General features: G+C 43.8%; 1 protein-coding gene across 1 annotated transcript; it reads left to right on the forward strand.

Moving 5' to 3' along the window:
- Positions 1-4,408: 4,408 nt before the first annotated feature.
- Positions 4,409-5,614, forward strand: LOC107287505 (zinc finger protein 708-like). The gene has a single exon (XM_029284155.1). The coding sequence runs from the start codon at positions 4,409-4,411 to the stop codon at positions 5,600-5,602; it is 1,194 nt and encodes a 397-aa protein (XP_029139988.1). The 3' UTR covers positions 5,603-5,614.
- The last annotated feature ends 9,184 nt before the right edge of the window (positions 5,615-14,798 follow it).

The following is a 14,798-nucleotide window of genomic DNA, read 5'->3' on the forward strand; positions in this document are numbered from 1 at the left end:
CCAGAAGCGGTGAATGCTCCAACACTGGAAGTTTTTAAGAAGAGACTGGACAGCCATTTGTCCGAAATGGTATAGGGTTTCCTGCTTGAGCAGGGGGTTGGACTAGATGACCTCCAAGGTCCCTTCCAACTTTATTATTATTATTATTATTATTATTATTATTATTATTATTATTATTATTATTATTATTATTATTATTGTAGTTCACACTATGAAACATAAAAAGCTGTAAAACAAAACTGTTAGGCAAAGCAATAGGAACGTCTGAAGCAGTGCCAGCTTTTATCGTTTTTGTAAAACCAGTAAGAAGGCTGCCAGCTTCACTTGCATAAATACAACTAGTCAGTTTATGGTCACAGTTGGGACAGGAATTTCCATTGTAAAACACTGTGGTTGTTGAGGCTGTTGAGTAACCAATTGAGTTGAGTAACCAGTTATGTAACGGATCATGATTATTAAGCTAGTCACGTGTCATCAGTACAGAATCCAACTTAACCAATGGCTTTTTTTTGTCAGAAAACATAAAAGTGAACTGGTTTCAAAGTGCATGAATTGCAATTATGTGACCGTGGGTATTGGTGCGACTGTTTCCAATGGTCTTAAGTGACTTTTTCAAAGACAGTTCTCATTTTGAACCATCATTAAGTGAAATACGATAATTCTAGGAGAAAAGGCATACATTGAGAATTATTCCTTGTTTTCAAAGAGTTAAGAAGTATTAATACCACTTTACAAGGCCTTGGTAAGGCCACACTTGGAATACAGCATCCAGTTTTGGTCACCACGATGTAAAAAAGATGTTGAGACTCTAGAAAGAGTACAGAGAAGAGCAACAAAGATGATTAGGGGACTGGAGGGTAAAGCATATAAGGAACGGCTGCTGGAATTGGGTATGTCTAGTTTAACGAAGAGGACGACGAGGGGGACATGATAGCAGCGTTCCAGTATCTCTGGGGCTGCCACAAAGAAGAGGGAGTCAAGCTATTCTCCAAGGCGCCTGAAGGCAGGACAAGAAGCAACGGATGGAAACTAATCAAGGAGAGAAGCAACCTAGAACTAAGGAGAAACTTCCTGACAGTGAGAACAATTAACCAGTGGAACGACCTGCCTCCAGAAGCTGTGAATGCTCCAACATTGGAAGTCTTTAAGAAGAGACTGGACAGCCATTTGTCTGAAATGGTATAAGGTTTCCGGCCTGAGCAGGGGGTTGGACTAGATGACCTCCAAGGTCCCTTCCAACTTTATTATTATTGTTGTTGTTGTTAGAACTTTTTTTTCCTGAGCTAAGCTGATTTTTTAAAAAAAGGTAAAGACTGGAGACAATCCTGACTTCATCTTGGCTTTTAGGAATTGCAGAATAACAGAATACAGAATAATGTAGTTGGAAGGGACCTTGGAGGTCTTCTAGTCCAACCTTCTGCTCAAGCAGGAGACCCTATACCACAAGTGGCTGTCCAGTCTCTTCTTAAAGTCTCCAATGAGGGAGAACCCATGGGCTGCATAGACAAGTGGTTTTCTATTGGCCTATGTCCAGGTTTTTTTTAACACTTTGGATTAGAAAAGAGATAAAAGGATAAGATAAAGGAAAGAGATAAAGTGGTCCCTCATTCTGTGACTTACCAGGAGTGGACCTGCTTAGCTGAGAAAGTCAACTGAGGGCTGGAGTTATCAATTAATAGAATCCAATTTATAGTAACCAATCACATAAAATTTTTCAGTGGACAGGAATACAGTTAATGCACATACAATAACTTTAATAATCTTCAGGGAGAACCTGCTGTCCTACATCGCTTAGAATGGAGAGGATGGTGTGTGTAACAACCCCTTGAGAGATCAGGAGACGGTTTTTTCACATAACATGTTGAATCCAGCTGGGGAAAAGTCCAGCTAAGAATTATAACTCTATGTTTTTAGCATTTGCAGATTAAAAGAGATCTTGCACATTCTTCCTGACTCTGCTCATAGAGATTGTTCCTCGTTCAGGGTCCTGTGTCCTTTGAGGAGGTGGACGTTCATTTCACCAATGAAGAATGGTCACAGCTGGATCCCAACCAGAAAGCCCTGTACGAAGAAATCATGTTGGAGACGTCTAGGATTGTAAACTCTTTAGGTAAGGGTTTATCTAGAAGAAAATTAAGTAAGACTGAGGAGTCATTGGGCTGTTTATTTACAGCTTAGGGTATCTGTGCAGAACTTGTTAAAATGGTTTTGTCAACGCTGCTAATATTGAATATTCTTGCTTTGACAAAATATGCAGAACTGTCTGGTACTTTTAGAATTAATTCAGATGAGAAAGAGAGAGGAGAGAAAAGCCCGTGGAAGGGAATGGAAGTGAATCTTTGCCCTCCAGGTTAATTGGAAGATGTGAATCATGACCCCAAAATAGGGGAGGGGAAATGCCTGGAATGTTATGTGCAAAGGAAGGGAAATTCAGATCATGGCATTCTCCATGCCGTGCTGACACTCCTTTTACACTAATAAAGGCTTTTTAGGTTAAACCATGCCTGAAAGTTCTTTGAAGTGTTTCATTAGTTAGATTCATGACAGGTTTCTTGTCTTTTCTCTTTTCATTTTATATTAATTCCAATCCACCTCTGTGGTCTTCTAGGTACCATAGTGTCAACCTCCAGCTCGAATATCGAAATAAAGTCCAGGATTTCTTCCATTTCTGAAAATCTTAATGGTTTATTGAATACATGACATAGTATAGGTGGAGGAAAACTAACTCTAAAATCCCAAGATATCTAATCAAAGCATATATCAATGACATTCCCAACCAAACCTCCCAGATGTCCACAAAGTTCATGTAAACACATTCTCATTGTTTAGACAACTGTCTGCTATCATCTTCACAGCGGTTAGAATGTCCTTCAAAAGTTTCCCTACATCTTTTCTCAACAAATGTCTGCAGAACTGGAGAGGTTTCGTTTCTGTAACTAACCCATTTGAAGCCTCATCTCCACCCCGCCCCTTACTCTAATGACAACGTGAAAACAATAAGGCAGGTAGCTGCCAGGTTTTCACTTTTGACACATAGTATCATTTAGAAGAAAGGAATTGGTTAGAGATAGTTGGTCTGGAGAGTTGACAAGCAGTCTTGTGATCTTCTATATCAGTGATGGCGAACCTTTTAGAGACTGAGTGCTCAAACCCACTTATGCATCATCGGGTGCCGGGTGGGCGTGGCCCATTGGCTGGGTGTGGCCCATTGGCTGGGTGTGGCTGCGATGGTAACGGCAGACTGGGTGGGACTAAAAAGTTCAATCTATCAATTCCAACATTGCAAGATTTTTTTTTTCCCCACGAGAAGTTGAAATTGACTGATTGGTTGAACCTTTTTTTTTTTTGCACACGGCGGTGGAGGCCTAAAGCAAAAAAGTTTTATAAAACCCAGCTGAAGGCCTAGGACTGGGCGACAGCATGCGTGCCCACAGAGAGGGCTCTGAGTGCCGCCTCTGGCACCCGTGCCATAGGTTCGCCACCACTGTTCTATATCAATACTGCAGAACTATTGGGAATATAATCAGAGAAGGATGATTTTGCTTATTACACTTGTCCTAATTAGCCATATTTTTTTCTTGGAGTGATACTGCAATGATAGGTATGTTGTGGCTTTAGTACATCTGACACAAGGGTGTATGCCACATCATGTCAAGATTTAGGCTGCAGGACACTTCATTAGTTATTATGTTGCCTTATGTTCTGCATTTAAATTGTTGTCAGACACCCAGAATTATATGAGTTGAGCAGCCACGCCAATGTTTTAAATTAAGAAATAGCATTCATGCTGTCATTTCTCCTTTTGTTCTCCCTCCAGATGTCCAGGAATAGTTGTAGGCTAGGGATTGTCATGGGGATTGCAAACTATATGTTGTAGAGTTTCTGATATCTTTTTCTCCTCCCCCAAGCAGTTGATGCACAGAAAAATGAAAATTATCGAGAGCCAAGTGTGGTGCCATCACAAATAATCGAAACTGAAATACGAGAAGAGAAATGTGCAGATAAGTGGGGAAGAAGGAGATATGAGAAAAAAGAATCTTACACTTGGAGAGAAAACCTGACCTCTGAATGTGCGGAAATGGATAACTTCCAGATTCAACATGATTTCAAAGAAAGCAGTATGGGAAAGTGTCGAGGAAATGGGAAGAGATTCAAACCGAAACCCAATTTCAGTAACTGCTGCAAAACTGGAAAAAACTTCAACTATAACACTAAAATTATCCCACATAAAATAATCCATGCAAAGGAGAAGCCCTACAAATGTTTGGACTGTGGAAAAAACTTTAGGTGGAGAGGTAATCTTAACTATCATAAAAAGATCCATTTGGGGGAAAAGCTCTTCAAATGCGCAGAATGTGGAAGAAGTTTCAATATGAACAGTTCCTTGACTTATCATAAAAGGATCCATATGGGAGAGAAACCCTATAAATGCATGGACTGTGGTAAAAGCTTCACTATGAACAGTGCCTTTACTTTTCATAAAAGAATCCATATGGGAGAGAAACCTTACAAATGCCTGGAATGTGGAAAAAACTTCAGCACCAAAAGTTATCTGACCTCCCATAAAAGGATCCACACAGGGGAAAAACCATATAAATGCATAGACTGTGGAAAAAGCTTCAGTATGAAAAGTTCCTTTACTTACCATAAAAGGATCCACATGGGAGAGAAACCGTATAAATGCCTGGAATGTGGGAAAAGCTTCAGTATGAATAGTTCCCTTACATATCACAAAAGGATCCACACAGGAGAGAAACCCTATAAATGTCCGGAGTGTGGAAAGAGCTTCAGCAGCAGCAGTTATCTAACTTCCCATAAAAGGATCCATACAGGGGAAAAACCCTATAAATGCATAGAGTGTGGGAAAAGCTTCAGTTTGAACAGTTCCCTTGCTTCTCATAAAAGAATCCATACAGGAGAGAAACCTTATACATGCACGGAGTGTGGAAAGAGCTTCAGCAGCAGCAGTTCCCTTACTTGCCATAAAAGGATCCATTCAGGGTTGAAACCTTATATATGCAATGAATGTGGGAAGAGTTTTATTTCAAGCAGCTCCCTTACTAAACACATTAGTATCCACTCAGGGGAGAAATTATATCCTTGTACAGAGTGTGGGAAAAGCTTCCGACTGAATAGTCACCTAACTTCCCACAAGAGAATGCATACTGGAGAAAAACCCTATCGATGCACGGACTGTGGAAAAAGCTTCAGTATCAATAGTTCCCTTACTTCTCATAAGAAGATCCATTTAGGGTTGAAACCATACATATGCAAGGAATGTGGGAAGAGTTTTGTTTCTAACAGCTCCCTGACGAATCATGTTTGTATCCACCTAGGTGAGAAACTATATCAGTGTACGGAGTGTGTGAAAAGCTTCAGGTGGAAAAGTCACCTAATTTCTCATAAAAGGATGCATACAGGAGAGAAACCCTATAAATGCATGGACTGTGGAAAAAGCTTCAGTAAGAACAGTTCCCTTACTTCTCATAAAAGGATCCATACGGGAGAAAAACCCTATGAATGCACAGAGTGTGAGAAAAGATTCAGCAAGAGCCGTTATCTTACTTCCCATAAACGAGTCCACACACGGGAGAAGCGATAAATATGCTCTGAATATGGAAAGAGTTTTTGTGAAAAACAGTGATCCTTATGCTGCCTAACAGAAATGGGAAAAAAAATATACATGCATGATATGTGGAAAGAAATTCATGTGGAGCAATCAATTTACTTTCCATAAAAGGACCCACATGGGGAACACGTCTTTTGGGATTGAAGTGTTCTGAATTCCTGTAAAAGGATTGGCTGTAATATCAAACGTATACAGCAGTGGTGGCAAACCTATGGCACGGGTGCCAGAGGCGGCACTCAGAGCCCTCTCTATGGGCACGCGTGCCGTCGCCCCAGTCCTAGGCCTTCAGCTGGGTTTTATAAAACCTTTTCGCTTTAGGCCTCTGCCGCTATGTACAAAAAAAAAAGGTTCAATCAATCAGTCAATTTCAACTTTTTGCAGGAAAAAAAATCTTGCAGAGTTGGAATTGATTGATTGAACTTTTTAGTCCCACCCAGTCTGCTGTTACACCGCAGCCATGCCCACCCAATGGGCCACACCCACCCAATGGGCCACACCCACCCGGCACCCAACGATGCATAAGTGGGTTTTGGGTTACAGTTTGGGCACTCGGTCTCTAAAAGGTTCGCCATCACTGGTATACAGTAAATGCAGAATTTCACTCAAGAATTATGAACTGATGTGTCTTTAAAGGCTCCATACAAGGAAAATAGCATGTAAGCATGTAGTGTGGAAAGAGCTTCAAATGCTTTTCTTTCTGCATGTGGCTTGCAGATAGGTTTTTTTTAAAACAAAAATTCTGATGATACCAGTCCCTGCAGGGTTTTTTTGGCAGGGTTTTTCAAAGTGCTTTGCTATTGCTGCCATCATAGTGCTGAGAGAAAGTGACAGGCCCAAAGTCACTTGGTGTCTAAAGTGGGACTCCCAGTTTCCAGCCTGGTCTCTTAACCACTGCACCAAGCTGGCTTTTTCAAGTGGAATAGAAACTTTATTTTTGGAAAATAAGTTATTGTAGGTACACGTGGGAGAAACATTAGAACGCATAGAATGTGGGAACAGTTTGAGAAGGAAATGTCTACTTGGGAAAGGAATCCACAAATGCAGGGAGAATGGGAAGAAGTTAAGCAAAAACAGGTTCCTTAATTCCCATGAAAGGATCCATATAGAAGAACCACAGATACATGTGTCTGGGAGAAGAATTATCAAGTAGGTGTCTTGAGAACTTCAGTACAAGGAGTTCTTATTTCCCAGAAAAAGTTTCACATAGGAGAGAGAGAATATAGATATAAATACATGGAACACCAAGAGAGTCAGCCTTTTTATTTGTCTTATTTCCTGTAAAAGAATCAACTCTTAAGGGTCCCGTAAGTACAATGATCCCACAGAAAAAAGTGAACAGAGGATTGTCATAGGAGAAACTGAATAAACGTATGAATTATGGAAAGAGCTCCCAAGATAGATTTTTTAAATACCAGAGATATAACCTAGTTAGTTATATTTGGCTCACAAGAATCTTTTATTAAACTGTCCTGCTTATTATTATGCCAGTATTTGTCAAGACCTGTGCCTGGTCAGTTTGCTTTATTTAGGTAGAAGCAACATCTTAAGTTGTTCTGGGATCAGGCTGCAGGCTTTGTGGAGAGCTACATATGTAAGCAAAGCAGGGGAAAATGTATGTTTGTACGTGTATGTGTATTTTAGCTCTAATTGTAAATACCTGCCTTCCTTCAATATATAGCCAAGTATTTAAGCTCTTAGTTCTTTGTTTTTTATGTATCATGATGTACATTAGTTGTGGTTTATCTGTGAAACATTTTTTCCAGGTGTTTATATGTACATGCCCGTTTGGTTGAGTATGTTTCTGGTTGCAAAATCACATTAATCCTGCTGTAAAGAGAAGGGTGGCCAGTGAGTTTATGATTGCAACTATTGCCTCTTTACTTTAAAAATGTCTATGGACATCCAGGTCATGGTTGTCCCAAAATGCTTTTTCAAGAGGCAACTGGGCTTTCTTGTTTTTCTTTGAAGATGTTCCGCTTCTCATCCAAGGAGCTCAGAGTAGATGAAGCTTCTTGGATGAAAAGTGAAATATCTTCAAAGAAAAACCAGAAAGTCCAGTTGCCTCTTGAAAAAACACCTTTGGGATTACTTTAAAAATGTTTTTATGAATCCAACAGTGTACTCATATGAACAATATTTTTTTAAGAAGGGAACTAAACAGCTTGATTTAAATTACTCAGTGTCTTCTAACCAGGATCATATTTTCTAACCTCTTATTATTAAATATATATATTATTCATATCAAAGAGAATACTTTCTGGATTTGTTACATTTCCAGACCACTGAATTTGTCAAGGATTTCAATATTACTTTAGTATCACTGTATATTTGGTGATATCAAAGTAATCAGAAAGGTCAATCCTATTTGAAATTTTAGAGGACCGTGGCACTGCCAATTGGCGAAATCTCGTGTTGGTGTGATTGTGACTGTGGTTTTTACCTTACTATAGCTTTTAAAAAATGTTTCTGTATGTTCTGATTAACTGTATTTCTCATTTTGGAGGGTTATTATAATAAATTATGGGAAAGAGTTGTTGCACAATACAAATGATGCCTCTACATCAGGGATTCCCAACCTCCGGTCCGTGGACCTGCACTGGGCCACGGCATGCCAGAAACCAGGCCACACAAAGAAGTGAAACCCCATCTGCAGGTAGCACACAAAACCATGACCCCTCTGGTCCACAGAAAAACCTCCCCACGGAACCGGTTCCTGGTGCCCAACAGGTTGGGGGTCACTGCTCAGAAAAAAAACGAATATGTGGGAGAAGCTTCAGTGAGGGGAGAGTGGAATAGAAAGTGCTAGAAAGTGGCAGAAGGAATTCACATCAAACTCAGTATCAAAGGATTCCCACTCCACAGATGGTGAATGTATAGAAATCCATGGAATATGAGAAAAACAGCAGCAAGGCAGATGGATCTATAAATGAAGCAACAAAGGGGAGAAAGTAGTGCCTCTAAAAATGTAGGAAGATTCATTACATTCCTCACAATGCGACGTTTTTTCCCCAGAATTTCCCTAAATTATGTAATTTGACATCTGTGGAGATAATCCATGCAGCACTGATGGTACTTTGGCCAACTTTATCTTCTTTCTTTATATCTGAGGACTCAAAGGGGAACCAGAGAACCCTTTTGCTGTGTGGGGGTGGAGGGGGCCCCTGAGGGAGAAGAGGGGACCAGAAGGAGGCCTAATTCGGAGTCAGGCCGAGAGAAAGGAAGAGTCGAGTCCTGAGGAACCCAAAGAGCCCTGATGGCGGTGCTTCCCTCAGAGCCTTGTGTCTCTCTCTCTCCCCTCTCCCTGCCAACAGAGGCTCCTCCCACGTCTCTTGGAACTCTTTCCTGCCTTTTCCTGCTTCCCACACTCTATGCATTGAATTGGAGACACCTCGATGTGTTTGGGCCTGATGAGCCCCTAAGAGCCTCGAGGGAGAAGAGCAGCCCCGAAGGAGGCCTCATCCAGAATCTGACCAAGAAAAAGGTCGAGGCCATCTCTGAGGAGGTCCAAAGCCCAATGGCAGCTCTTCCTTCAGAGCCGCATCTTTCTCTCACAGCGTTTCCCGCCTTTTCCCACCTCGCCGCCTGAGCAAATCGCACGGGGAGGGGCGTGGCCAGGAGGGAAGCGGGGGAGGGGAGGAGCCTTGCAAGGTCCCGTCTCCCTTGCCCTGCAACCTTCCTCCAACATCTCCGAGGGGGGTCCCAGTCCTCTTCTCCCCCCCCTGGGGCTGTCCCCCAAGCGTGGCCCTGCTCTTTCTGGGTTGGGGGCTACCTGAATCAGGGGCACTTCAATGCATTTGGATGTGATGGGCCAAGATCCTTGAGGGGGCTAGAAAGGGGCTCCTGGGGACGACGCTGTGTGGGGGTGGAGGGGGCCCCTGAGGGAGAGGAGGGGCCCAGAAAGAGGCCTCATCCAGAGTTTGACCGAGAAAAAGAAGCTGAGGCCGTCTCTCAGGAGCCCCGAAGAAGCCCGATGGCGGCGCTTCCCTCAGAGCCGCTTCCTTCTTTCTCTCAACGGCTTTTCCCGCCTCGCCGCCTGAGGGAATCGCACCGGGAGGGGCGTGGCCAGAAGGGAGGCAGGGGGAAGGGAGGAGCCTTGCAAGGTTCCGTCTCCCTTTCCCTGCAGCCTTTCCTCCAACGCCTCTTCTCGAGGTCCTAGCCCCCTTCTTCCACTTCTGGGGGGTTTCTCCTTCTTCCCCTCCCTTCCCTTCCAGGGATCCTTGCCAGCTGACCCACCAGCAGCAACAGGGGGACCCCAGCAGAGCCCATGGAGGCTTCCCGCAAGCCCCCTCCCCAGAGAGGAAGGGGAGAAGTGAAATTGGGAGGGGGGTCTTGACAGGGATGCTTTGGAGTTGGCCTGCCAGGAATACATTGCGCCAATGGGAATCCTCTCTTCCTTTGAGTCATCTGTCTCCGAGCAAAATCTCTCGAGAATTTCTCTCTATTGAAGAAAGCCTTTGGAGCAGAAAATGAGAAAGTGCGGTGTGTGTGTGTGTATTTGTTGTGTACAGCTACAACTGGAGGAGACTTTGGAACTGGGTTGTCCCAAAGAGAACACAGGTGGGCCCTGAGTGAAGCAATCTCTACGGGAGACAACAATTGCTGAGATGTGGAAATCCCATTCTTAGCCGATTCAGAATGTAGCAGTCTCCTCCAGACACAGATCACTTGTTTTTCACAAGACCTTTCCGTGACACCTATCTCCAACCTTCCAGTGCATGATCAACTCTGGCTTTCTAGAGGACTATCTGTATGCCTCTCCTCCTTCAAATGCAACATCTTCTGCTTCATGGGGAGCCCGTTTCCCTGACCTACTGAGAAGTTTGAAGTCTGATAAGTCTAGAGAAAAGTCTAGTCCAGTCTAGAGAAAAGGCCTGGGGGGGGAAGACATGATAGCCAGTATTCCAGTATCTGAGGGACTGCCACAAAGAAGAGGGGGTTGATTTATTTTCCAAAGCACCAGAAGGCTAGACAAGAAACAACGGTGGGAAACTAATCAAAGAGAGAAGCAACCTGGAATTAAAGAGAAAGTTCTTAACAGGGAGGACAATTAACCAGTGGAGCAGCTGGCCTTCAGAAATTATGGGCGCTCCATCACTGCAGATTTTTAAGAAGAGACTGGACAGCCACTTATCTGAAATGCTATAAGATCTGCTTGAGCAGGAGGCTGGAATAGAAAACCTCCAAAGTCCCTTCCAGCTCTGTTCTGATTCTGATAAGAATCAGATGATGAGGATGTTTTGAAAATTTATTTCTGTCTTCTAGGATAGGGTAGTGACTGTCCTTTTCCCCCTCTGCATTTTCCCCATGAACCTTAATTACATAATTACTAAAAATTATATCAATACTGAAGCTCGATTGATCCATGACTTGAGTCTGCAGTCTCATTTCTGGGGGAAACATTGATGTATCTCCTGGGCTGTATGTATGGATAGGTAAAAAATAATCTGGGTCAAATTTGTCAGTCCAGGCAGGCTTTTATGGGATGTTTGGAGGATGGAAACAGGGATCACCTCTCCTGGCTTCTTCATCTGCTCTGGAAGGTGAAGGAGAAAACTAAAAGCATGTGGTCCTGGCAACCCTGATCATAAATTTTATGAAGTTGTAGTCTAAAAAACAGGGAAACATCTGCAGGTGTCAAGCTCAAAATATCAAAAGCAACACAAGGTGTTAAGTTCTGTCAGAAGTTCTCTGTATGTGTGTGAGAGAGAGGGGGGAAGAGAGGGAGGAAGAGGGAAAGGGAGGGAATGAGAGAGAGGGAGAGAGCGCGGGACGGAAAGAGCGAGAGAGGAAGACAGAGAGAGAGAGAGAGTGGGAGAGAGAGCGAGAGAGAGACACAGTGAGAGAGAGAGGGAGAGGGAGGGAAAGAGATAGAATAATTATCAGTGTTTCTCAACCTTGACAATGCTGGCTGTGGAATTCTGGGAGTTGAAGTCCACATGCCTTAAAATTGTCAAGGTTGAGAAACACTGACATAGATAGATAACCTTTATTGTCATTTTTTTACTGTGGGCACAATGGCACACATTAAAAATGAAATTTAGTTGCTTGCTCTCAAAGTGTACACATACATAACACACATTCAAACATCCTCTATACAACATAAATATATAGATCTACACCCTTACATATAAGTAACATATAAATATTAATCCCTGTGCATCTTGAATACATAACGGAAGGAAGAAGCTTGAGAGTTCACAAGGTTAATACTGTAAGGACCAAAACTGTGACTGAATCTGGACGTTCTGCTTCGGATACCACGGAGCCTCCTCCTCCCAGAAGGCAACAAAACAGATCGTGAAGTGGATATGTAGCTTCCCTGACATTCTTGCGGACCCTACTCAAGCAACACTTGTACGACACATCCTGGATGGGAGGGAGAGAACTGCCAAAGAGAAAGGGAGAGGGAGAGAGAATGGGAGGGAGAGGAAGAGAGCGAGGAAGAGGGAGAGCGAGTGGGAGAGAGGCAGAGAGAGAGAGAGAGAGAGGGAGGGGGAGAGAGAGAGAGAGAGAGAGAGAGGGAGGGAGAGAGAGAGAATCGATGAGCTCCCAAAAGGACGGAACCGGCTTCCCCTCCGGGTGACTTTCTGCAAATCGCCATTTGCTCAAGCACAAAGGGAGTCCTGTCATCTCCCCACGGCATTTACCGGAAGCTAAATGGCAGAGCTCGTCCTCTAGGGCAGATCCGGCGCCGATCAGAGGTTGGGCTGGATAGCCTCCAAGAATTCTCCCACGGCTGTGATTTCACCGCAGCTCCCAGCAGTGGGCGCTCTCTGGCCTGCAGACTGAATGTGTGCCACTGCGCACGCTCGACTCCGTCTGCGTGGATCGGGCGAGTTCACCCTGTGAGTTCCTCCCCGGGAATCCGGGGGCGGGAAAGATGGGGTCCCGCGACTCAGATCCTCCCCAGGGGAGGGGAAACAGATTCCGAATCCCGAAGCTTGGAGGGAGCGGGGAATCCACCCCATAACTGCTCCGGGCTGTGCATGCAGGAGATCTAACAGCGGGGGAGAGGAGAAACTGGAGGGGGGGAGGGGGAGCCTAAAGGGACCATCTGCCCACGTCTCTTTCAGGTTCAGCTTTCAAGACGGGAAGGATCATCGGAGAGCCGGCAGAGACCAGCTCCCCGGCGGTGCCGGCGGCTGAGAGGTTCCTGCCGAGCCTGGCAGACGAGAAGAAGCAGGAGTAGACTAGAAGACAGAGTTGGAAGGGACCTTGGAGGTCTTCTAGTCCGACTCCCTGCTCAAGAAGGGCCGCAGGTCAGAGATGCTTCTTTTGAGAGATATGCTTGAATTGTTAAATGTCTCCATTACAGAGTTTTGGAGATTAATAATGCAAGTAGATAATTTAGAGAACCTCATTAGCAAAACTGTTCTTGCGTTCATCCAAAGAGTACATCATTTGGAGCAATTCTCCCATTGGCCTCATCCATCCCCACAAATGGACAGGAGGGTTTGGCCACCATGTGGAAAGAACATAAAATCCAGATCCTCTCATGTCCCGACTTTTTCAGCCCTCTCCTTTGCTTCTATTTCAGGTTCTGAGGTCCTTCCAGGAATGGGGACTAATTGGGTGGATCCCACAAATCTTTCTCGTGATCTGTCTTTCAGAGGGATCCCCAAGGAGAAAGGTCAACGTCAGGAAACCTCACTAGGTAAGGGAAGACCGTTCCGCTGGATTGGAGATTTTCTGGAAAGATTCTAGTTATCCTTAATTCTCTGTGTCTTCTTGTGTCTTCGTCATTGGATTTAGTTGACTAAATAAGAAAGCAATAACTCCCTCTTCAAACTAGAACACTTAACGCACACAAAGCAATTCCCTCCCTTCAGATCCAGCCCATGGTTTGCCTTTTGCAGAAAACCCACTCTTCTAGGGACCACCTTGAGTTGCAGTCTGGCTCCTCCATTATGAAATATTTTTCTTTCTTCTCAATGATGCAGAAGAGAGCAACCTGTTTTTTGGCCTTCCTTAAGACATAATTTCGACTAAATTCCTACACAGATCCCTGCTGGATCATTTCGAATACCACCTGTCCTTGCGGGCATGTCCCTGGGTTGCTAGAATTTCACAAATTGCTCTTTCATGATGGTTTCAAGCTGCAGGAAAGAATTTGCAGTGATTGAGCAAATGCTTTGGTTGCCAAGAGTGTACTTCCATGTTTTAAAAGGATAGAACAATCCAATTGAGGTTTGTTCTTCAATCTGTGCTGGGGTTTGGTCTTCTCCTTTTCTTCTTCACTCCCATGATGGAGCCTATAAAAGGCCACTGATGGCAGAGTGTAGAAGAGACTAATGGAGATTTCCTGAGCAGGACAGGAAGAAATCTTCAGTTGTGTCTTCAAGCTAGAAAAGATGAAGTTGCAGCCTTTCCTGTTTCCATCCTGTCTCTCTCCTTCCCAGTGGACAAAATGGAGTCACCGTTGGTCACTGAGTCGTGCCCTTCTATTGGTGGAGCTGCAAGAGTCACTGGATTCCCAACTCAGGTAGGAAGGAAGAGATCAGCAGCTAATATGAGGGAGCAGTAGGAGACCTCTAGTTTCCTTTGGGGACACAACATACGATACTGCTATTCCTGAGCAGGAAATTGGAAATGTAAATTCATGATCAGTCAAACTAGGCCCACCTGTCAACATTTAAGTTTTGGAAATGTATGGAATTCCTTAGTGGTTATATCATTCTGGTTTCAAAAAATGCCACCTCACAGTTCATGTTGTCTATCCCAAGTAAAGCAGACAGGACACACGAATAGTTAGGCTAAACCTACTTAAATATTATCTTGTTTTCGTATCATTGGGGAAAGCGATAAAAACAGGAGGAGCAGAAACCGCTTTGTGTATCATCTGCATCTTGACAGCCAGAAGTGCCTTCCTTGTATTTTCATGTTCACGAGTGGGAGCAAGGCTGATCCTTCAAAGAACCACAAAGACCTTTTGGTTACTGTGTCAGACAGAAATCCCACAGAATCTCTTGCAAATATCATGAAATGGTGGAGCCATTGGTAGATGGTGTGTCTAAGACACACTTTGCCACTTGATCAAGGCAGGTTGATTGAAAGTCAGCAGAGTCAGTCATGCCCTAATTGGCTGTCTGCCGTAGGGTGTGAATTCTGCCCATTTTAGCATGTAATATGTTGAATCCAGGTAGGGAAATGTCCAATGAGGAATTTTCAC

Source organism: Protobothrops mucrosquamatus, unplaced genomic scaffold, assembly GCF_001527695.2.
Source record: "Protobothrops mucrosquamatus isolate PMUCROS unplaced genomic scaffold, P.Mucros_1.0 scaffold395, whole genome shotgun sequence".
NCBI lineage: Eukaryota > Metazoa > Chordata > Lepidosauria > Squamata > Viperidae > Protobothrops > Protobothrops mucrosquamatus.

Excerpts from the sequence above, each read along its gene's own strand:
- LOC107287505 (XM_029284155.1), top strand. The coding sequence starts at position 4,409 with ATGGGAGAGAAACCCTATAAATGCATGGACTGTGGTAAAAGCTTCACT.